General features: G+C 42.6%; 1 protein-coding gene across 4 annotated transcripts in view; it reads left to right on the top strand.

Moving 5' to 3' along the window:
* Positions 1-25,760, top strand: part of FAAP100 (FA core complex associated protein 100) — a 333,418-nt gene that overhangs the window by 29,303 nt on the left and 278,355 nt on the right. For all 4 annotated transcript variants that reach the window (XM_069199774.1, XM_069199775.1, XM_069199776.1 and 1 more), the window contains one exon: positions 7,322-7,440. In XM_069199774.1, coding sequence (XP_069055875.1) covers positions 7,322-7,440 — 119 coding nt within the window. The remainder of the gene's footprint in view (positions 1-7,321; positions 7,441-25,760) is intronic.

Here is a 25,760-nt window from a genome sequence, read left to right as displayed (position 1 = left end):
TTATGGGGCCCGCTCCTACAAGGGATCCCTGCAATTCTACCCATTACACAAACAGCAGTCACATCCAGACTCACACTCGTCTTGGCCATCTCGCTGGTACCCTTTCTTGATTCTACACTACTCCATTTTGTCATGTTGCTGTAACATTTTATTTAGTTATCTCTGAGAGAAATGTGACCCACTCGTCGTGCTCAACTGAGACAGGGTTGTTGGCATTGTGACAGTCCACTGATACAGTGGTTGACACTACTCCTACATTTTTAGGTCCGATGAATCTTTCTTTCTCAGCACTAAGGGGTGAGGAGACATACATCAAATTATTCAAGTTTAATTACAGTGTAACCCAGTGGGCCACACATTCAATTCTGGAGACCAACTTAAGATTTAAAAGGCTTTATTTATTACAGACTCAAAGTCAAACTTACATAAATGAGTCTCAAAACCTCAAAACGATGGTATTAATGTACAGAATCGCCAAATTAGAATTAAAGCGTCGAGCAACATTACATTTCACCAGCATGCGCAGAACCAATATTTCAATAGCGACAATGCAGAAAATAAGGAGAAGCGTATGATTCTTTAAATCCAAGCTCAAGTTCTCCCGCCTAACCATTTAATCTACATTTCTAACTTTTCTAATGACTAAAGCATTTTCAGAGAAAAGCGCCAGCACCACAGAAATCTCAGTAGAGATTCTGTTCAGAGATGTGAATAGCGTAAAGCCACTTGGGAATATAGACTGTGAGGTCTGTACTTCGCATGGGTCTGCTTCAGTCAAGAGGCAAAGGGAATCTACGTTTGTGACTGGCTAAACATCACTTAAATCTTGAATCTTTCAGGGGCTTACATTATCGTCAAAACTTTCCACTGAAACGGTGTAATACATTTTGGAGGCCTTTCTTGTGGGGATGGGTACTCCACCTGCAGCAGGAGGCAGTCCCTTTCAGTGGGTGACACAGGGGATCTGCTACCTGGCCATATTTGTTACGCCCTGCCATGGCTTATACCTGCAAGAAAATCTGTAGAAGATTCTAGCAGCGTATCGCGCTGATGTGGAGAGATGGATGAAGTTGCCGCTTTCCCTCCTGGGCCACGTAGCCCTTTACAAAATGATTTATCACCCCAAATTTTTATATGTACTACTGTATACCACATACCCCGTCCCAACCACATTTTTTTCCCAGAGTGGACAGTGTGATGAGAGTGCTGCTGTGGGATGGTGGACGGAGAGAGGTATTGCCCTCTAGAACCTTCAGTTATACTACTGAACCTCACAGCTTTTGACTGTCAGTGATTGGGTCTTTTTGTCACAGGAGCCCTCGATGAATGCAGACCAATTTGCCATGGGCCCGAAGGCTCCCTACACCGCATATACGGAAGAGGGGGGCTCCACCCCTTTCCAACCCTGACACAGACATTAATCAGGAAGAGGATGACAGGTAGACTGGGGTGGAGAGGCAGGGTGACGTTAAGGACCCCCCTCTGGGACTCAGATCTGTTTTTCTATTTGTTTGAATCTGTTTATTAAGATTTTCCAGTTATATAAGACAATGGCATAGCAAGTGACAGGTAACACGTTATGCAAAGAAAATCATGATGACAAATGTCCTCAGCAACACAGCGCGATCAGCATATAATGCCAGTGATACAGGTAAATCACAATGGTAGATGCACAACAGAGAGGCCATATATTCTGAGAAACACTAGTGTTTAACTCCGAAATTAGGACATATGACGAAATTGCGTAGTCTTTCACATGAAATGGGATGGCTGTTCGGAAACCCCTGCTATCGAGATTAGGAAAAGGCGGAGCATCTGTAGGATCGTAATTGTCTGACCGGTGACAATAGTAGATAATATTAAGTCAGATCTGGAATACAAACTGTGTATAATGTGAGTATTTCTTATCCTTGTGATGAGAGCTGCACAATGTGTCTTTGAGTTTCCAATGTTCCATCTACCTGTACAACACAGCAGTTGCTGTGGATGGTGGTGTCCCTGGTAAGGGTAAAAGGACCTGTCTATGTCACCTTTTGGGACACAATAAAAAATCTCTACACCAAAGTATGGCTTATCTATTTGCATGTGCATATGTTGGCGTAATTACACCCGGAAGTCCCATTGTCCCCTAGTTGGGGCATACATATTAGCCACTGTGGATGTTCTACCATCTAACTTCCCATCAGATATTTACAAACCAGCAGGGTCCTTTTTTATCTTTTGCAGCACAAAGGGACTACCAGGTCTTACCCATATGAGTAATCCGTTCCATATAAAGAACCTTTTGTAAATTGTAGCTGACCCCGCCACTTTTTACTAAGCTGACTCATTCTCTTAAGCATGTTTCCTGAAAGCAGCCTATGGCAGCACCTTGTCTCGTAAGGTAATTGCGCACTTTACACAATTTAACTGGGTTCTCCATTCCTTGTATATTCGAGGACATGATCCTATATTGATTATCTACACGCAGGGCCTGATTACGACCTTGGCGAAGGGGATTACACCGTCCCAAATGTGACAGATATCCCGTCCATTGTGTAACAAGTTCCATAGGTTATAATGGAACTTGTAATATGGTGGGCGTGATATCCGTCACATTTGTGACAGAGTAATCCTCTCCGCCAAGGTCGTAATCTGGCCCTGAGTATTGGAGATGCATTTTGCAGTAATACTGCAAAGTGAGCGCATCCTATCCATTTACCAACGTTCTCTGCACTGACACTAATGACACTAATAGATTAAGAAAATTTTAATTGAATAAGACATTTCTAAGTGCACAGCTACTCTGAAAATGTCCTGGCGCTAACCTGTAGAGGCAGCTCGCAAACCAACCTGTGAACTAAGAGAAAAGTGGGTTTAAAGAGGTTTCCTGAATAGTGTTTCATGTGAAGTAGCATGGAGTGGTAATGGAATCTGATTCAATGCTTTAGTGGCAAATACTGCGAAAGAACTCCCACGGGAACATGGGTACCTCTGTGGGCGCCGCCGCAGCTGAGTCATCCTTTCTAGCAGGATTATAGTGTACTGCCCTGGAAATCAGATCGAAAGGATTGTGCCAGATGTAGGAAAGTAAGGGCCAGATGTATCAAAGGGTTTTACCCATTCGGTGTCTATGGAAATATTTTTTTTAGTACATCTGGCCCTAAGTGCTTTAGGAAAATCTTTTTATTTGTAAGGAGCCAGTGTAAATCTCAAAGATGATCTGAAACTGATTCCCTCCTGACTATACCCAAAATAAGGTGGGCAGTCACATCTTGCACCACGTGGAGTCTCCTAATCTTGCATTCTGGCAGGTCACGGTATAGACTATTCGAATAGTTGGACGTCGATGTTATCAAACCATGGACTACTGTTCTGCACGTCTCTGGAGGTAGAATATGAAGAAATTTCCTGATTGACCACAGAAACCCAAAGCAGGTACAAGTCACAGACAAGATTTGAGAATGCAAGGATAACTTGTTGTTTATTAAAACTCCTAAATAGACGTACTACTGTCGTAGAGTCACTGTTAAGATCCCTTACCGACGTAAACAACAAAATCTCCATTTTATCAGCATTGTATTGAAGGTGACTCTCACGCATTCAATGTAGGTATTCCTTCAGTCATGCAACAAAGGACAAAGCCTTATTTCTGGTGAAGTGGTCAAAGGTGAGGAGCAGCTGAGTATCATCGGCATATGAAATGGTCACAAGACCACGCGATTCAATAAGTTCAGCTAAGGCAGCCATATAGATGTTATTCATAGTGGGACTTAAACAAGAACCCTGCGGCACCCCAAGACCATTCTTCTTGCTAAAATAAGAATATGGTGTAATCCAGATTTCTTATTCTCTTCCTTCTAAGATTTAAAACAGCACCATGCTGTACCACCAATTCCCATTTCAGCCATCCAGTTCAGTAGAATAGGAGATGCAATATCAATGGCTACAGACAGATCTAGCGAAATCAAAGCTGCACTTTTGCCTTTATCCAATGCAAATTTAATCAGGGTGGGTTCAGTGCTGTGTTGTGGGTGAAAGCCCTACTGAGTATGGTGAAGCAGATTGTTTGCCTTCAAATAGTTGGAAAGCTCAATATTAACAAAATAAATTTTCCAACATTTTAGTAATGGAAGGCAGCAGAGAATTAGGGTGATAATTATAAAATGTTGAAGGATCAACAGTCATTTTCTTTTTCTTATGGAAACTACCACTTTCCAAGTAACCAAACTATGAAGTACTAAGCCATTTATGGGCCACTCGTGGACTCATGAAAGCATCGGGGGTCTGTCTGTGTTTTTTTTTCAAGGAAATCTTACTTGCCCTACTTCGGATTGACAGCCATCTTTTTGTTTCTGGCTCCTTTGGGACTTTTAGTACCCGTCTGTATGTGCAGTACCAGTTTTGTCCTATGACATAAACACTTGGGTATCAATTGCCCAGCTTCGGCCATGACCATTATCATTTACCTTTGCTACCTCCCTTCTCCCATATCACATCAATTCACTCCATGCATTTCCAGTCCATTCAGTTTGTCCACCTTCCTGTGCATGACGTTCAAGGGGTCTTCCATATTGAGTTCTACTTTGATTTGTTCAGACCTTGGGCCTGTATTGGTGCCCTCTTATTCAGGTATTTTTTTAGATTCTTGGCATTGCACATCTCTCCATTGAAACAGTTAAGTCATAGTTTTACATTGCTCAACCTTGGACTGACTTCTGGTTGACAGTGGAATGATTCTTTGTTTTTCTTCCTCCTTTTCCTGTTTCCAATTTGCCAACCATTCGGTTCATCCAAGACCAATAATAGCTCAGCAACTTTTGTTTCCATCTATGAGATAGCTTTCCCTGGGTCTAAGAAGTAGCCTTTTCTATCTTTGTCTGAAATCCTTAGTTTTGCAGGCCAACGTATCATATATTTATAAGCCTAGTGTCCTAAGATTTCATTTGACTGCTGAAAATGCAGTTCGCTGTTGTCGAACAGGTAATGTATAATCGGAAAAAAAGACACCCTGCTGTTTCCGACTTCAGATGGACCATTGTGCCTTGCTAATTGGAGGATGATGTTCCTGTAATTCAGTAGGTATGTAGCTTTCAGGTGTGGAGGTGCTCCATTTCTTTTGGAGGTGAGAAGGGGATTGGGGCATTTCTGGCACTTTAAGATGCCTAGAACTTTGAGAGGCCTTTGGGGCCACCGCTCGCAGGAGCCAGCCTTCCAAGAACAGTCCTGCACTGGGACCTTTAACCTTTTCAAGCATTCCCACAATTCTGAAATTGTTCCTCCGGGATTGGTCTTCGGTGGCCTGTTCTCTATTTTCGAGTGTCCTCATTTTAGTCTACAATTCAGTGATTTGTTTTTGCATCTCTTGTACTGGTGGGTGAGTACTTGATGGTACTGACCTTACTTCTGTTGGCTTCTCAGACACGTTTTGTTCGTCTGCCCTCAGGAAGCAGAAATCTCTTGCCACTGTATCAAGTGAGCTTTTCAAGGCTTCACAAGTTGCAGCTACTGCCCCCAATATTGCACCAAATTTGTCTACTGTGGCTGGTACCTTTCTCGGCATTGTCTGCATGTGCATCTGCAGCCTCTGGTAACATTGCTTCCCAGGCCACACCAGTAAGTTGTCTTGCATCCCCGTTTCTGCCCATGTTTAGTCATGCCTTATTGCCAATCAATGGACTATACAAATCGATTCTGACTCTTCTGATAAGCAGGTTGGCCACCCCTCAATTATGTGTCAGCCATCCTTTATCAGGTCAACATCCCACCACTCATGTCGCCTCCCATCTCACACAGTTCAAATAATGCATTAACAAAGGGCCTGATCCCTTTTTTCCTCCCAAGGGCACTTGGAGTACCAACCCTTGACAGACTCCCCCCCCACCTCCCACCCTCAACCCCTCCCCCTTGCCGTCAACAAAGAGGTGATATGGTGGTGGTGTGGAGGGAAAGATTCCTTCAGTAATCTGTGCTCCTCCAGGACAGTTGTTGCCCGCTATTCAGTAGCCATAGTTCCATTTTCCTGTTTTGCCGTTGTCTTGTAGCTATTATTTTTTCAAGGACAAATCACCTGTTATACAGACTGACCCGCAGGTCACCGCTGCTTCCTAATGTGCGCTTAGATATACATGGCAGTTATCACTCATAGCCGCCCTTGGTGCTATGCAGCTGAACAGGGTTTTACATCCTTTCTGCCTCTTACTGCGTGGGCCATTGGAGCTTTCCTCGGACCCAATCTGTGTTTTTCAGCGGCCTCTTGTTTGAGAAACAAGGTGATGTCCACTTGAGGCTTCCCAGTCTAGCGTCGCAAGCACCCCTGGCCACAGTCTCTCCCAGTTCTGCCAAACACCCTTGTGGCAAATGCTCTGGAAGAGAGATCCATGCCTTTTCCAGTGGTACATTCATTCAGACGACCCGCCACAGTATGTGTGGCTGCAAAGGTCCCATCTCAAAGGTGGCAGCCCTTTACTCTTTGGCTAGATTCAGAAACACAAATTCCACTGTTCCTTTCTCTGCTGTCCCGATTGGCAGATTTTCTCACAAGTGCTGGAGGTCTGCCTTAGAATGTCTCATCGGCCATATTGCCTTGCCCACGTCACTTGAGGAAAATCGTGAACAATCTGCACAATGACCCCTTGCTAAGTTCACTACTTTTTCGTTTCAGAAATGTCTGGCCTAATTTCCCCACAAATTGGAAGCAGGTGCAAACCACAAAATGACTAAGAAAATGGCAACATAATTTAGAAAAAAGGCATTTTTTCCCTCAACACCCATTTCAGAAAGCTGTGACGTGTGTGGTTTATGCATGACAAAGCTTTTGTTGATATCCTTTAACAAAACACAAACGTGTTCTTGCACCTCACTTGATCCATCTAAAAACATATCATCACCATTTTTTTTCCCCTCCTATTACTCTACAGTAAGTCAAAATCCACAGCAGGTGAAGAAAAAAGGATGCAATTTCGGCCTGGTTATCATTTGTAGAAATGGTTAAAACCTGAAGTAGGAAGTAAAGAGGGTTAAGGAATTATAAAGCATCTCTTTGTAACAATGTATATTTAGTTAAGTTTACATAAGTCCTTTGTTGTATTGCATTGCTATTTGCGTCTCGAAAAACACATTCTTTGTCTATTTGTTTCACAATCTGTGTTCAGATGCAGCATGCATATATTTGATTTGTATTACTTTAAATGAATGTGCATAGGTTTAAAGTGAAACTTAGACTCACTTTTTTCGAAAAGCTATCTAGGTAGCCTTAACTAACTACTCCACTTTAACATTCAAAAGCTGTGATGCCAGGATTCCATCTCTGCTGGATAATCATGTTTGTTTTCCTTACTAGGCTGTCTATGAATTTCCTGGTAAGATTTGGAACTTAGAGCTGGTGTCGCAGCAAGGACTCCTATATGTTTTGTGTGCTGTAAAAGGAATCTACTGTATATCCAAGGAATTACAGCAGAGGTGAGTAATAGGATTGTGATACGGGGTTCCAAACAAGAACGTTGAGGAATAACGTCACATAAAATAACTTAGTGGGTTCCTGGTGTAACTTGCAGGTCAAATATCTGAATATCGGCACAGCCATCCCCACTTTTCATCCCTCTTAATTAAAAGAAAATGATTAGTAATGCCAGTGACAGTGATTGGTGTAGACACAATGAAAATGTGGTTTGTATTTTATGCTATGAAAATGAAAACGTTTATTGCAATATTAAGTACCATTGGTTAATTACACCTAGGTACATGAGCGCACCTTTTCTCTGTAACATTCTGCAAAGAAATTAGTTAGATATTGGCAGTATATTTAGAACAGCTAGTAACTGGATATATTCTAGTGAAGGTGATGAGGAAATCTATGTTTGATTAAAGACACCGCAGTGAGTGTTATATGAAAAACCAACCAGAAGTCTAGCTACCCTTGCCATTAATTAAGAGGAAAGTTTGTTCAGCTTTAGAGATTCGTGTCTGGATGATTGCCTTTTTTGTAAAATGTGACAGACTTCACCTTAAGGGCACCGTTTTTCTATACATGTATTGAGAAAATGAACATAGTTTGGAAAGTTGGGTGATTCACAATTGATACAGAGTAACACCATTAATCCAAGACAATATATTCCCTTGAGATGGCAAATAATGACCTTTCCACTCTAAATGTGGAAGTGGGTAGATCCTTGACCTTTAAGCCACCTGCTTTGTTGGCAATACCCATTTCTCCTGCACTCCATTCTGAACACAGAGGTGTAATTCTGATGAAGATTGATTCAAAGGTACAATTTTCAAACAATTTAGTTGAAGACAGCATACTATTTTGAGGGTAATTTCCAGTATCATCACAGCAGAATTGTAATACATACAGCAAAGAGGTGGTTTATTCTCTGTGCATACAGCCTTGTTTTCAATTGCTCAACCACCTTCTCATGTTGTGGATTGTAGGCATAATGCTATCTCATGGCTGAGGTTGACTCACAAATATAGTCATTGAGAAGTAGGGTCTATGGGATCTTCAGCACATGTTTTTCATATACAAATTGACACTCCCATTAGGACGAAGATCCAAAATCTCTTCCACCAGATCACTGGAGTTGCAATAGAGATTCATTTCTTAACAACGGTATTGAGTCTACATGCCAACCTCCGAGCGGCAGTATTCGACCCTAAAACTGCCTCCCTGGTAGACCTCCTCTCATTGGGCACCAAAATACCCCTCTTGGATTGGCAATGTACTTCTCTTAGTGCCTTTGACAAATTGTGGAACTTACTATGCTCCATCAAAGGCACTGATACCATCTTATACTCCAAACTAAGTGGCTCTTCTGGACCCAGACGGCTCTGGAATGCCTTTTATACATATCTACAGGGGAACAAAAGGCCATGAATGCCTCCTTTTGAATCCTCTCCTATTAAAGCAATACCCAGACCTTTCATACAGCCACCCTACTTCTGCCCAGTGTAGTCTTTTCCCTCTCTCCTTTCTCTTCACTCCAACCCCCTCCTTTTTCTCTGCTCTTCCTCCCCTTTCATGAGCCAACGGGCTCACTCCTCCCCGCATTTATGCAGCAAACTATGATCAGATAAACATTGTTTGGAAAAGATTAGGCCTCCCGGTTGCTCTATACCACTTGTACCAGATCTCTTTTATGACATGAGAGGCTTTGTAAATTTATGTTTGCTGTGACATGCCGCTGATTAATTGTATACGCTCACCAGCCATATTGCACAATCGTTGTCATTGCTTTTCTCTTCCCTCTGGCAACTGGTGTGTACTGCTAACCATTGTATTGTTTGCTTATTTTGTTTCTTCTTCTTTTATCTCCAATTCTGTATAAAATTAAATAAAAACACCTAAAATCAAAAAATGTTTATAAAGTCTAAGGGCATAATTACAGAGTGGTACTTGAGTTCTGCACAGAGATGTGTGAGACACTCAAGGAATTGTAGTTAGTGAACACACATTTAGCCCCTTATTATGACTTCGGCGGACGGAAAAGCCCATCTGCCGAAGTCCCAAAGGGTAGGTTGGAGCCAGTGTGGCAGTCCCTCCCTCCCCCGCCGGGCTCATTACGAGTTTCCCTCTGGGTCACTGAGTCAGCTCAGAGGGAAACGGCCTACAGCATTGTCTCCGGCTCGTAATAGATCCGGCGGCAATGCTGTAGTATGTAAGGTGCACCAGCACCTGTTTCACTGTTCTCTGAATGCAAAGCAGACAGTGAACATTGCTACGGTGCTGGCCAGGGGCTCCCTGCACTACCCATGCCAAGTGCATGGGCAGTGCAGAGGCCCCCTTCGGGCCCCATGCACCCCGTCTCCACCAGCATTTTCATGGTAGTGTTACTGCCATGAAATTGCTGGCGGAGAAGGGGGTCGCAATCCCCAGCGCTGCCCTGGCAGATTAGGACCGCCAGCGCCACTAGGGCATCGTGAAGTTGTAATCTGGCGGTGCTGGCGGTCAGGCCATGGCGCTACCGCTGCAGTAGTAATATGGCGCTCAGAGAGCTTCATTGGTGACGGTCCGACTGCCACTGCAAAGACCGCCAGGGTCATAATGAGGCCTTTAGTTTGTGAAAATGTGAAAAACTATTTTGCAAATTCTAATCAGTTTAGTTGATTTAATTTGCTATTTTAGTGTTACAGTGGAGATTTTCAGCAAAACCTTCTTCTAGGGCCGTGGTTCTTAATCTGTGGTCCAAAGACCCTGGGGTCCGTGAGGCTTACTCAGGGGGCCCCCAACTGTTTTGCAAAGTTGAATAATATTAAAAGTAAATAATAAATACATTAAATAATACTACAATGAATACATTAAGTCATAACGCATATATTTAATTTAATAAAAAGAAAGATTGAGAACTTATTTCTATATTTGATTGTGAATTACACAAAATGTTTAAGTAGTGGAGCATTTCCTTGCTGTATACTTGTTTTTGTATTCTTGTGATTGCTTTGAGGTTAAAATCGTAGAAATTACTTTGGCTAGGAGAACTAAGCTTCCAGTGATTCATTGGGGAGGCCACAGATTCCAGTAATGGTTCAGTGGGGGGGACCAAAAGGCAAAAAGTTAAGAACCACTATTTTAACGCTATAAGAGCATAAATGCCAACTTAAGATGGTCAGTTGGTAGAGCTTAATATGCCCTGTAGTCGTTATCTAATAATTTCTAGTCTGTTAGTGAAAATAATAACATGGCATCCATCAGACAAAATGAGCTGGGTGCTTTTCAGATATTCGAAATATAAAAGCTCCCGTCGATCTAAGCATTTACCCAAGGTTATGAGAGTAGTTGTTCTTAGAATCGACTGGACAGAGAAATAAAGATGTGAACAGGTCAAACATTGTCAATTTTAATATGGACTGAGCAAAAAGTGTCTGTGTTCCATTGCCATTTCTATTAAAATCTTATGAAGGTGTTAAGTACGATTAGAGTCAGGACCCTGTGTTCTGTGTCCATGTACCATCACTCTGAGGTTTGATTATGTCATGGGGTACACTACTGGTCCGGTGTTGTAATTCCATTAGTGGCCATATTGGATTAACTAATGCATGGTTCGCTATCAAACGCAACAAGCCTTGGGCGTATTCATAGCAGTCATGTTAGTGGAAGTAGACTCTTATAGCCAAATAGTGATGTTTCCTATGGTCACATACAGTGGTTTTGAATTCAAAATATTTTATTGCATTTTAAGTGAGTATGAGAAGACACTACATAAAAGAGCACCAGATAGCTTGGTGGTAAGTGAAATCGATTTACAGATTAATAAGTCATATAAGAGAGTATCTGTAACAGTCAATAGTTTTTTAATGGACATTCCAAACCTCTTTCCAAAACTTACTAACAATAGTACATTCATAAAGCATATGTTGTAATGAGCCGGTATCCAAAGTACAATTCCAACATTTAGGAGAATTATTAAGTTTTACATTAAATGACTTTAAAGGAGACAATTGAATAGTTTTAAGGAATAAGACGGTATAGAGAAACGGGCAGGCATCCAAAGATACTATTCAACCAAATTTCTTCCATATATACAGAGATGGTGATAAATCTAGTTCTTTATTCCAAAAAGAATAGCGAATATTGAAATTGCCTCCTTCACAATTATTAAATTTCTTGTACAACAAAGCTACAGCATGGGATGACGAATCATTTGTTTGACTGTATAGTTGTAAATAAGGGCTTGTTGTTGGAGGAAGATTATTTGGAAGTGAGTCAAGGATTGAATTACATAAAGTTCATATTTGTAAGTATCTGATGGTTGTAACTTAAATCTTTGTTGTAAATCATCAAAAAATAAAAAGGTATTGTTATCATAATTATCTTTTAAATAAATTCCAGCTTTAATCCAGGATTGCCAACATTTTGTATGACAAGCTAGTTTTAACACAGAATTATACCATAATGATACATTTGATGTAAATGATACTGGGCATTGGAAAATAGAGACCAAATCTTGTAATATAAATTTTGTGGATTTTACTATTACCAGCGGTACACTCACCACATCACCGCACCACATCATTGATGCCAGCAGAACCTGCTGTGAGATACCAGTGAAAGGCTCGATGGGAGAAGCTCTTTGAAACTGCAAACAAGAGTCTCAGCAGTCACATAAATTGAAAGCTCTGGTCGTGCCAAGTTACCACCACATGAAATAAGTGTTAAAACTAGGCTTAATCTTTAAAATGGTCGATGAAGGACGGGCGCCGTAGGAAATAAGTGGCAAGTGGCCATCTTGATTCGCGTGCTTGCGCGGCTCGTCAGATATACTTGAATCTCCTTTTGTAATGTGTTGGAAACTTTAGTTACTCTGTCATGTTTCATCAATTGTGAACTTTTATACATAATCTCCTAAACAAGTACATACTGATATCCTTTCTAGGTTTTCAGTTAGTCAAGACCTTTTGATTTTAGGAAAATTGTATATATGATATACTTACTTATATAGGGATTTTCAACCAGCCCTCTTCATCTTGTAGTCTGTTATGTCATTCAATTTTTTCTTCTGCTCCCAAGCATACAGCGTGGGGCAATGGATCATCCCACTTCAGTCACTGGCTGGGAGTGACCGCATTCTGCTCTTTCAGATCCGCACCCCAAAGTAGTTCCCTTCATTGCCACACACTACTATACAATGTGTGCTTTTTGAGACTAAAAATACTTCTTGTTCTTTTCTTTAAGATTAGGGTGTGGCACCTCCCACAACAAACTCTAATAAAAAAAAAACACAACAAAACAAGCGCTGATAAGTCAAAAAGCTGGTAGCCAGTGACAGACCATTTGGCTTTACCAATGATTGTTACATAATGTATTTATTTTTTGTACCTGAGTAAGTGATAGCAATATGTAGTTTTACGTAGTGTCAATTTCGAATGTCATTAACTATACATATGTGTTGACTGCATTGCAATACATTTACCAATGTGGAAATGGATCTTTGTGAGCAACATGTCTCAGGCAAAAGTTATAAATAGTACATTTTTAGTGGAACTGCTGATTATCACCAATGCCACCTGAAGGGCATCCACCTCCTTAATGATGTGCCTTTTATCTGTTTATTGGGTTGGATAGTGAAGCTAAACCTGATGGAACCCTAGTTATCAATCTAGATCATTCAGATTCAGTAAAACAATTTTCAGTTACTCTAGAAAGTACATCTGGGAGATGAAATAATGTTTCCAGTGTTGAGTGGTGCTTCACTAAGATTGTGGTGTACACCTGACTGACATGCATGGAGTGCCATCTGTGTTTCAAGTGATTGCTTGGGAACCCAGTGCCTACATCCAGCTATCAAATGGTGGCTCTCCTAAACACTGATGCCAAAAGGGGTGCTCAAGTTCTTTTACATGAGCTCAAGGAATGAGATTATATTCTTCCTTCATATTGGAGAGTTTTTAGATCCAAGTGTGGGGCCACTGGCCTTATTATTAAAGCAACATCCAAACAAAGTATGGTAATGTGTACCTGCTTTACAGACTGTTCTGCAGCATTTAATGGTGTCAACAGACAGTTGCTGTGATCGAAGTTGTATTGAGGGATTTCACCACCATTAGCACAGCAGTTTAATTATATAATCTAGATCATGCATTTATTTGATTGCTGTGTTCTTTTAAGGTTTTATTTTTAGAACTGAATAAAGAGATATTACTTACTATATAAAGTCGGTTCTGTATCTGTGGCTGTGATACTGACTTAAAAAAAAAAAAAAAAAGAAAGATCTTTAGCAAAAGGGTTTAAGACAGAGATGTATTCGTGCTACCCTGCTTTTGAGGTTTTTCGCTACCGACTTGGTACTAGCCCACAGTAAGGTCAGAGATTGTCCTCTGAATCTTGGGAGTTTGCATGTTAAAGTGATGCTTTAGAACAGTAATACTCTCCTTCTAGATTATATGGTCTCCGGTAGTCATTGGTTGTCCTGGGGCATACAATCACTTTAAATCAACTATCATGTGCATGCCCTTAAAACCCAAATGTATCCTAGTGCCACATACTGCAGCAAAGTCGGCAACCTGAAATGACAGAGGTGCAGATATGAACATATATGGGATTTCTGCATACTTTAGAAAATAGGCTGGAGACATTACAGTTATATTAGGGATATGAAGGCAATTCATCATACAACCCCTGCCATTTAAAGGTGCTTGTTCACTAGGGCGGAGCTCTTGATCTTTACTACTTCTATCTGGCCTTTGCTGAAAGATCTCAATGTTCTACTGGAAAGATGAAGCCGAAACGTGGTGTCATATGGACAGGACTATTTCCATGGTTGGGCTTTGTATATGAAAGTTAATTATCTGAATTTGCCATGTTCAGCAGTCAGTGAAGTGTCTGTTGATTTGGAGTGATGTGGTCAAACCGGATGAGTCCTGCCAGTATTCTTTTTTAGATTCTGTGTAGGTGACACAAGGTCTTCTTGGGAGCTCGGTCATAGAATGTACCCTAATATGCCAACAGTGACTTGAACAATACAATGTACCGTGATATTCCAACAGTTGCTTGAACAATGTACAAGTTAGCCTTGCAAGATCCAGGGTAGGAAGCTGCCTCTGTATATACTATATCAAAATGAGATATTGTGTGCACACAGTCCAAGGGTTCCCCAGGGGCTTAACAGAGGCTAAAGTAGATAATACTAATGCTCTCTTTTGTGGTAGTCTGGTCGAGCAGTTAGGCTTATCAGAGGGTAGTGCAGAGCATTTGTTGTACACACACAAACAATAGAAGAAGCACACACTCAATGACTTAACTCCAGACCAATGTTTTTCATATAGCAGAAATAAAATTTCTGCTTTATTTTTAGAACCACTAGATTCAAGTGGCAGGTAAGTACTTCAATAGTTTCGTATTTCACACATGTATCAATAGCACTTTGGAATCGATAAGTTATAGAGTTTTTGAAATATTGGCAGTTATATGTTTTAAAAGTTGACACTGCATTTTTCAGAAACAGTTCCTTCGGGGGAAGAAAAGTTAGATTGATTTGCAGGTAAGTACAACACTTACAGTTCCAGTCTCCAGGGGTTAGGAAGTCCACAGGTTGGGGTTCAAGCTAACCCCAAACACCCACCACCAGCAACACAGGGCGGGCTGGGTGCAGAGGTCAAAGTGTAGGCAAAATTAACATGGGCTCCTATGGAGACTGTGGGCACTCTGTTTCAGATCTGTAGGCAGGTACGTATCCGTGTCTTCGGAGGGCAGACTTGTGGAGTTTAGAGGAGCACTGGGGGGGGCACAAGTAGGCACCAAACATACACCCTCAGCGGCGCTGGGGCAGCCGGGTGGAGGGTTCATAAAGGTATCAAGTCTCCAATGATTCTCTATGAGGGAACCCCTGAGGTCCACAAGGTCGTTTCGGGCAAACCACAGGCTGCAAAGGGAAGAGGGTCGCCTGCTGAACGTTGCTGCACCGGAGGTTGGGTTCTCCAAGGCCTGGGGGCAGCGGGTGCAATGTGTTTTTAGGCATTGGATATCTTCGTCCCGAGCTTTCGCAGTCAGGGGGGTCCTCGGGATTCCCTCTGCAGGCGTCGTCGTGGAGGGGTGAAGGGGCCAACCCAGGGTGGACACTGGCTCAGAATCGCCTGGGTATCCTCTCTAGCTGGTTGGGCCACCTGGACGTGGGCCGTGGGCGTCGGGTGCAGAGTGGTTAGGACTCACGCTTTCGGGGTGAGGCTGGATTCCTTGGCTGTTGTGTCTTCTTTAGACAGGGCCGTTGTCCACGGGAGTTCTTCGTCCTTTTGGGTGCAGAGCAGTCCTCTGGAGCTTGGCAGATATCACTGAACCCACTGGATATGTTGCTGTGCTTGTACAGGTTCTTTGAAGCAGGAGACAGGCCGGTATGGCTAGGACCAAGTCAGTTGTCGTCTTCCTTCTTCTCTGCTGGGGGTTTCAGCTATGCAGACCTTCTTCTTCTTGTCAGGTCGCCAGGAAGCTGGTGAGCTGGGTTCAGAGAAGACCTTAAATACAAGATTTAGGGGCTTTACAGGGGTCAGAGGGTGGCTACACCCTCCCTGTGCTCACTCCTTTGGGGAGGGGGCACATCCCTAACTCTATTAGTCCATGTCCTCCAAACCAAGATGGAGGATTCTACACCTCAGCTCTGGACACCTTAGGGAATGTCCTAGCTGGAGTGGTCACTCCTCCCTGTTTTCCCTAATTTTCCCATAGGACTTGCCACCAAATGTGGGGCTTTGTCCGGGGGGGGCAGGCAACTAAACTAGTTGGAGTGCCCTGGGGCACTGTAACCCGAGGCTTGAGCCTTGCAGGCTCACCACCAGGTGTTACAGTTCCTGCAGGGGGGAGGTGTGAAGCACCTCCACCCAGGCCAGGCTTTGTTTCTGACCACTGAAAGCACAAAGGCTCTCACCCCATATGGTCAGAAACTTGTCTGAAAGTGGCAGGCGGGCACAGACGGGTCAGTCCTGCACTAGCAGTTTGGCTAACATACATGGGGCATTTCTAAGATGCCCTCTGGGTGCATTTGTCAATAAATCCCACACTGGCATCAGTGGGGTTTATTTTGCTGAGACGTTTGATATCAAACTTCCCAATATTCAGTGAAGCCATTATGGAGCTGTGGAGTTCGTAATGACTAACTCCCAGACCATATACTCAATATGGGTACACTGCACTTACAATGTCTAAGAATGGACTTAGACACTGTAGAAGCATATTGCTCATGCAGCTATGCTCTCACCTGTGGTATAGTGCACCCTGCCTTAGGGCTGTAAGGGCTGCTAGAGGGGTGTCTTACCTATGCCACAGGCAGTGGTTTGTGGGCGTGGCACCCTGAGAGGGGTGCCATGTCGACTCTGCCTTTTCCTCCCCATCAGCACACACATGCTGCAAAGGCAGTGTACATGTGCTTGGAGAGGGGTGGTAGGGTGGCATAATACATGCTGCAGCCCTTGCTGACCGTCCCTGGCTACAGTGCCCTTGGTACCATGGGTACCTTTTACAAGGAACTTAACTGTGTGCCAGGGTTGTGCCAATTGTTTGGGAAAGAACACTGGTGCTGGGGCGTGGTTAGCAGGATCCCAGCACACTTTCAAAGTTGGCATCAACCCTAGGCAAAAGGTGGGGGGATAACCATGCTAAAAGTGTCACTTTCCTATACCCAGATTCTCTCATTCTGAAGCAAAATAACTTTGTTATAGATCTGTGCATATTAGATACAGTGCATCAAACATGTTTTGCTTACAGTACAGAATATCAACTAGTGAGTTACGGGGTAATGAATACATTAGCAGAAACTTTTTAACTACTCAGTGTAATAACTGGTACCATCAGATCAAGCTAACATTCGATTTTACAGCGATGAGCAGTTTAACCCGTTACTTAATTTAGGAGCAACTGTGGGAAATTTCTCATGGAACACATTGTTGTATCATAGATTTGTAGATGGTCAACTACTTATTAGTAACATCAGTGCAGAACAGGAGAGGTGCCGGAGGGTAGTGCTTAGAGGGAGGAGAGGCATCATTATTATAGGCTCCAATGCCTTACTTTTTGTTACAGGGTCGGTAGTCATTGTGACATCTAACAGAACTCTCTTGTGTAGTTCATCATCATTATCAGTCAGCTCTACTAAGAAAACATTCCTGTTCTCTATAAAATTGTATGGTGTCTGAAGGTTGAGTGATCCAGCTCGGTTGTTTTACCCGGACTGTTCAGTCTTGTTTTTTATGTCTTTCTGCATTGTCTTAATAAACATTCCCCTCATTGCTGCTTTAAAGACTACCATAATGTCAGTGTTCCATTCAGAAGTGTGGGCAGTGGAGTCACATCTTGGCTTTAAAGACTGTTATCTTGCAGGACCGAGGTTTACAATCTCTAAGATGGGATACAGGTCAGGGTTAACTGTAAAGGACAGTGATCAGAAAGATACATTTTCAAGTATTTAATGTTAGAAACCTTCCCAATGAAAAATACTGATTTGAAGTACGTCTAGCCTTGACTTTAAGTCATATATCCGGAGGAAAAGAAAGAATATTATCTGTACATGGGAGGGGCGTTCCTCTAGGTGTGCTTGAGATTCACATTGCGAACTTTCATTAAATTCAATTGCCACCTTAAATCTAACTCACCGCCTCATATAGTGGATATATGTCTGTCTAGCAGAAATGTAATTGGACCTTATGGTTCAACATTGGGTGCATAGATGGAGATTATTGCAGTCTGTTCTCTGTCTAGTTTATCCAGAATGTAAACATATATGTCCTGTGGGTTGATCAGTTTTTAATGCTTTGGAAGGATACTCCTTATCTCGTTCACGTATGTGTTCCCCTAGCCTATGCAGAGCACCTGGTGCCACATGCTTGGCTTTTCCAGCGCTTACAGTTTCCTAATTACTCACCTTGTAGTAGTTTAGCTTCAAGGAATGCTATACCGGCTACCCTGTGCCTGGTGTAAGCATGAATCTCGTAGCACCACGACAGGCCCGTAATACCTGTTACATAAGGAAGTAGAATAAGGTTCCCTGTGCAGGTGTGGCATTTCTTCCAGTGGTGTCTGTTTTGTGTATTTGAGCCAGTGCATGTTCTGAAATACCTACAGGAACCGTCATTAGTGATACACAACATCAACACGGTTGGTTCCCCTGTCATCACAGCGGCTATAGCACGAAGGGACTATTAGCTCAGTGACATGGCCTAATCTGAACCCCTCAAAAACGTTAATACCCATGTTAGAGTTGCAAGCAGCCTCACCCATCATTTCCCAGAAATAAGAGGAAACTCAACACATAAAAGGAGCAATAAAAACTATATGGTCTGCAACTAGGTGCTTAATCACTGCCTTTCTGTCCCTTCTGGCTTGGGCCTCCATTCTTCATGTACATTGACTATTACTTCGTCATTTTCTTAATCTGTTTTGTGATAGTCAACGCTTTGCCAAATGGCCTTTCCCATACAATATCATCAGTATTTGTCCCTAAAATGGAGAATAAGGCTAGTGTCAGGTGGGGTAGAGAGGGTTTCAGGGTACAGCATAGTCTGTAGGCGGGTGGGGTCGTTCTGTTCTCCTCCATTGCGTGAAAGGGTGTCAGGTGGGGGCTGAGTCTGAGCTGCACTTGAAGCCTGACTGAGCATTATGAGATTTTACCTGCCAGATTCTCCTTCCAGGTAAATCTGGTCTGATGTTCGTAAATACATAAGACAGGAGATTACTGGTCCAGTGTGCACTCTCCCTAATGTAACTGATAATAAGAGTACACTGTTTCAGAAAATTTAAAGAAACACAACTAATCTACAAGGAAACGAAAAAAGTCAGGAGCAAAGCAGCCCTCACACATCCAATAGGATGTTAAGCTTTATCACTGGGCAAGCTCCTCATCAGACCGGCACTGCAATGTCTGATGGGCCACCCCTTTCAGAGAAGGGGGTAGTACTTAGCCGAGGATCGTACTCTCAATGGTGAGTGTGCCTGCAATGGACACAGACTATAGATGTGTGCAGGAGAGAAAAGAAAGTGAAACATAAAATTGGCTCTGAACCATGACCATCACATTTAATAATTCAGAAAAGTGGTCCACTCCAAGATTAAAAACAAAAATGGGGAGTGCTAGTGGAAGTAATGATCAACCGCACTCACACTCAATAGGTGTCAGGAAGATGAAAACTCTCCAAATTCCTACAATATTAGGTCAGGAATATTTCTTTTCTCTCCTGCATGAGGAGCTTGCTCAGTGATGAAGCTTGACATCCTATTGAATGTGTGAGGGCTGCTTTGCTCCTGACTTTTTTCGTTTCCTTGTAGATTAGTTGTGTTTCTTTTCATTTTCTGATTTTGTGGAACAGTGTACTCTATTATTATTATCTGATGTTCGTAAAGCCAGGAAGGCCTGGTGCATAAACACCAGGCCAGTTATAAAATATTAGGACCTAACTGATAATCAGGGTCCTAGTCGATGATGCGAATTACATACAGTGTGCTGATTTTTGTTCCCTGTCCCAGTTTCACTGCTTTTTAAATGATTTACAGAGGTAGTATGTTTATTTTAATATTGCAGTATTTTATATTTACCTTCTAAAAACTTACAGTTTACACACCCCTTGTGTCCTTAAATTAGGTAAGGGTCGATTCTGTTATGTGAAAGCAATAGATATCTTTTTTCAGACGAGCCATGATGTTGTAGCTAATTTATTTTGTCTTTTGTAACTCTGCAGAGTTATTCCTTAATGTTGATCTACTTTTTTATTGTAATGTTTATAATTAATCTGGCAATAAAAATGTTGGATTGTATCCATCTGAAAACCCCCTAATCATGTTCTACTGTCTGTAGGCTGCATGTGGTCATTGTCTGCCCCCTAGGGTCAGGCCAATGTTAGATTTTCTGGACAACAACTGTAAGTGGTTAACATTTAATATTTAAATTCCATTTATGAAAATGTATCTTATGGATAGCCTGAAAACTTGTTTTAGATCCGGCCCCAGTTAAACATGTTTGACATCTCTTTGGTAGTGTTCATAATGGGATGACTGTGGAGCTTTGGAACAGACTTTGACTTCTGTCGAATTTTGACAAATTCTCTTCACACTCACTTAGCTCATGAATTCCTACTTTTTCTTTACTCACATCATACATAGTTAAAGTTCTGAGACTTCTGTCAAACCTGAACTCAATAAAAAGGAAGCTCAAGCCAACTTTCTCATGAGGGATAATCGGGTACTGGGTGTGGACGTAGATATATTGATTGGTCTCGGAATGGAATTCAGTTATTAGTTGGTTATAGCTTTGGACCATGAGTGAACCATGAATTCATAACTCTGATTGGTATTTGATGTTAGAGCGGTACTGCATGTAGTTTGGGCTAACCTCTAATTTTCATACTATTACTCTGAAGAGATTTAGGAGTCCCGGAGGAGATGTAGAACATAGGCAGATTAAATTAAGAAAGTAGTTGTCCCTGTTTTGGCTTTGCCGGAAACATTTTACTCAATATTCCTAACATATCTGAAGAATTTGTGAACGTATGATTCATTGTTTCGGTGTCTTTCTGCCTCTGATTGCCTAAAGTCTTTTAGAAACCTTGCAGCAACTGGTAATTACCAGAAATTCTGTAGCAAACATTTTTTTCTATTTTTGAAAATTACCTGGAATTTTATTTACACCCCTTTACACTCTTTTACTTTCTTTTATCCCCACGAAGTAACAAGTGTAGAGGTTTCCTTCTTCTTGGCTCCTTCCGCTAAATTAATGCCTCTTAAACGTTTCCAGTTTTCCTTTTTTTGGTATCTGACCCTCATGTATGTAGTTTGAAATGCTTGAGGTTTCTCGTCATAATTAAAAGGTCAGCTTCGTGCTTCATTATTCACTGAAAGCCGAAGGCAGTAAATGTTAAAATGGAAATGCTTAAGGAGTACCTGCATTTGTGACTGGGTCACACCGGGTTCACTTAGGTGAATTATTTCACTTTCAGGCAAGCTGTATAAAGTAGCCATGCGATTATTTATTTATTTTATATTTTTTCGTTGCACTGTTCATTCAATGCAGTCCTAATAACACCACCAGTAATAATGAATATAAAAATGCAATCAAAAGAACAGTATTATGCACTTTCTGGTTTATTCTAATGTCACAGTGGTGCACGCCACACCACAACATCACCTCCCTAACATCGTTCTGCCATTACGTCTACTTATTGAGTATAATGAAAAAAACGAGTGGAGAGAATTTAAATGGTAAAAGTGTTAAACATGAAAGAATTGGACCCTGTGAAATCAAATAAGGCACTCTTTAACATTGAGGATTTCTGAATCCACAAGACCGAAGGCCAAATGGTTTGTAAATGTCATAAAATTCCCCAAGATGTTAACATAAGACTACATTACATATATTTCCTGTTATAGAAAAACACATCTTGGTTTGGTAAAAAAAACATTTTCTCTGTAGAAGGATGATGTTGGAACGGGCATGTTTCAGCAGGGATTTTTGTGTGTGCGCACTGCCCAGAGCTACCCAGAGTGTTTCGTGACTTCTTTTAGGCCTCAGCACGCTACCATCATGTGTGTACTCTGACTGCCGAATGTCCAACAGTTTACGACTCAGAGTGGGGTTGTGGTATAAAAAAGAGGACTGAACCCTCAAAGATTGTGTTGTATGACTTCTCACCGACTGGTGCCCAGGCAAGATGTGCAAGACCCAAGAGAGTGTTGGAGAACCTTCTGTGATCCAAAGCTGGTGTCTCTTGATAGCTGGCTTCCCAGCTAGGTGAGAGATCTTTACCCAGGAGTGTGGTTTCTCATTCAGCAGTGAAACTCTACATTGTTGAGAGAAACACTGGACTGTCTCTCTTGGAGGTGACTGACCAGAGGAGAGCACAGTGGTAGCTGCCTGGTAGAGGAGTTACCCAGAGAAAGGACTGATCGAGTAATATGAGCAACATCTGCATTGTGTTGCCCATAAGAAGATTGGCGAGGCAAAGACTTATGGTAAGCCCCTGCTCAGCAAACATGTGTCACTATCTCCCTATGAGTGGGCCTCGAGAGAGTCTTGGTCATAATCCCTAACCTGGGAATTTTCAGTGGGGTTGCCAGTTCATCCTGTAACTGGAGAATATCTACAGCCACTCTGAAACCTTCTCCTTACTCAAGGTGGTCCAGGGTAGCTCACTGATGCCCGACTCGCTGAATTTGCTGCAATACGACTGGCACTTTTTTCCCCTTTAGAGACTGTGCCTAGTGATTTAAAGTGCACCCCTGTGATCTTTGCCCTGTTGATTGTTGTAACCTGGGAGTGCGAGCTCCGGACATATATCCAGGTCCCCAAAGGTCTCCTGCCTCAGCTACGTTTAAAGAGTCCTAGAGTGGTCCTGTTTTCGTGATTATTTTTTAGGTGGTTGATTTAGTGTGTTTCTGTGACCTTCAAAACCTAAAGATGGGCGATGGGTTGCCTTAAATATATTGATGAAGCTTAAGATTCCTTGGGCAAGAGAGCAAAGCACAGACTACTGACAAATAGTGTGGCTCCTTTAATGAAGTAGGTGCACATTACATTACAATTTAATCCCTAGGCAACCTTGCCTTACAAAGCTAAAATACTTCATTAACACCTTTATTCCTCACATTGCCCCTTCCCCCACCCATAAAAACCTCCAATCACTCTCCAACTCCAGTAGCCGCCACTGTACTCATTTGTTAAATCCCTAACTTCAAGTATTTCATAATCTTCTGCCCATAACTTCCTGTCTTTCACCAACAAAGAACTAATGCGCTCCTGATTGCAACAGCAATGTGCTCTCCAAGGGAGTCCTTAACTGCAACAGACAAAGGCCCATCTCTTTTGGGGACACATGTATCCCATCCCCCGAAAAATGTGCACTGCCTCATACTTTATGTCCATATGACAAACTCTACTGATTTCCTTTCCCTTCAAAATGTCTTAATTTTCCTGCAAATTTTTCCTTCTGGCCTTGTCAGTCACCGCTAGCCTTTCTGCCCCTCCCTATATCCTGCTCGACCTCAATTCTGTCCGAACTAAATAGGTGCCTGTCCATCTCGCCTTTATTTCCCTCAGGTCCTCCTTCATTGCACTCAGTAATGCCAAACCCTTCATCCTTCATTTTTTCCATTGTGCAAAACCAACAAATCCTGGCAGCCTTCCTTATCTAACATCATGTTCAATGACGACAACAGTTCCTGACATAACATTCCCCTCTCCTCCCTTCCCAGCCACCTCACTCAGACCTTTGCTACGTCAAAAACCAAGTTGAGTACCATGTCTCCTTACTGCAGCTTGCTTCCGAGCCAGTTTAACAAAGGAATGTTCTACTGTCCCGACTGAAAATTCCTCTCTCTCCGGGCCTAGAACAGCACCTAAAAATAACCACCGACAAAGTTAACTGCAAATCATAGAACTGGCATTGTTTCCTATCTTGACAAATCTTTTATAGCATTGTGAAGCCCACCACCTTAGCTGCATGATCCCCGCCCCTTAACATCCCCGTCTTTGTGCGTCCGTCACCGTGCCTGTCTGGAACAAATGCGTCCCACATTCTGCGCTGTTCATACCCAGCACGTCCAAAGTCTTCCTCCTCACTGCTAACCACTGAAACATTGTCATTGTGACCTATCCTGGTGCACAAATACTTATCCTGTCTCATCCCTCCCATTATTTCTGTACCTATCCCACCAAGAAACTCGGCATATACACTACACGGATTGCAGCTTCAGCAACAGTAGCCCCTTTTACTCTCTGATCTGTCTTTGTCATTGTCAGTTGTATCACCCGGCATCCTGTCCACCTCCCCTCCCCTGCCATCAAGCCCAATCTTCCTGGTTTCCCTAACAGCTCTGACGCCCTGAAAGCTCCATGACACATCCACAACATCAATGTAGACAAAAGCAACACCTATGACTCATCTGAACATGAAGTCTGGAGGTCAACAGGTAACTGTACTTCTGTGCCCTGACTCTGTACTCCCTTTCCCTTGCCCAAACCTCCAGAATCTCACCACCCAGCACCCCTGCAGACGGGGCATAGCTCGAAAGCAACTTCCCCACCGGTTTGCCCGCTATCGTCACCTTGGATCAACCTTTTTTTATCATGTCCAATATGAACTGCACCAGGTTGTCTCTCCGCCCCACCTGTCACCTGGTTCCCTTGGCCTTGCCACAGATTTCAAGAAATTCTACTATTCTAAGGCATAAGACTTCTTAGCAGACTCTGCCCAGGAACCCAGCACCAGCTGTACCAGTCTTATTCTCCTATTGCCCATCGGTCCGGTAGCATCACCATCTTCTGTTCGTCTACAGCAAGCCCACAGAATCGGCCTCTACTGCGAACAAGAGAAAACAGTTACAATATCATTGTCAAAACCCGGTCCATGACGCACTCTGAACACAATGTTCTGAAGTAAGCAGTAAGAAGTCCACACTTTGATGTCACTGGCCGATCGCCTGTTCACAGTGTCATCAACTGCCTTACTATCTACATTGAAGATCAATTGGCAAACTTATCTCGGCAAAACAGTGCAACCAACAAAAGAAAAAATTGTAGAAAAGCAATGCTTCTGCCTCCATTCCTCCTCTCTCCCCAGACCAGCCAGTGATATGCCATTGAAATGTAGCAGAAAATACCTCCACATTCTGAAGCACTCCTTGAGCCAGGGTTGAAACTGCACTGCATGAGCGGGTGTCATGCATCACACTTTGAGCACTCATGCCTGAACTTACAATAATCCCTGTTACAAACAAAAATACCCTGTTGAATGCCCAGCATGCTCTCCCTGCAGTTGGATGACCCTACTGATACCCCCACCCAAGCTGAGTTGGAGGCGTCCTTGAAAGGGTTGATAAAATAACGGCAATCCACGAGCTGTGGAAACTGTGGCAGATGAGGCCATCATGTGCTTCCACAAGTTGTTGTTGAACTCCCACCCATTTTCTCTCAGCATCTTCTTCCAATCGAGCCTGAAACTCTTCATCATAACAAAGCCAGGCATATTCCCCAAATGTGATGTGAGTCTTCCTGATCATATCCATATATTTAAAGAGAGCCACGCAGCACTCTGGATACTTCTTGCAGTACACAATAGGATAAATCAGAAATGCGGCTGTCTAATTTTTTATGTTCACTTGGACCCTAAGACGCTTTGACAGCTCGTATTCCTCCTCCTTAGACCACTATTTTGCCCTGATCTCCCTGTGTAACAACTTGAACACATCTATGTACTGTCCCTTCCATATCCTGTCTTTTGTGGCATTCATCAAATGCGCCCTCAGCGGTTTTGTAATCCCCTTGTAAGGCAGTCTTTTCTTCTTCAACTCTTTACTCTTGTCTCTGGAAAGGGATAGC

This window comes from Pleurodeles waltl, chromosome 7, assembly GCF_031143425.1.
Source record: "Pleurodeles waltl isolate 20211129_DDA chromosome 7, aPleWal1.hap1.20221129, whole genome shotgun sequence".
NCBI lineage: Eukaryota > Metazoa > Chordata > Amphibia > Caudata > Salamandridae > Pleurodeles > Pleurodeles waltl.
The sequence above is the reverse complement of the archived record's forward strand: the minus strand, read 5'-3'. Positions and strand labels throughout refer to the sequence as shown.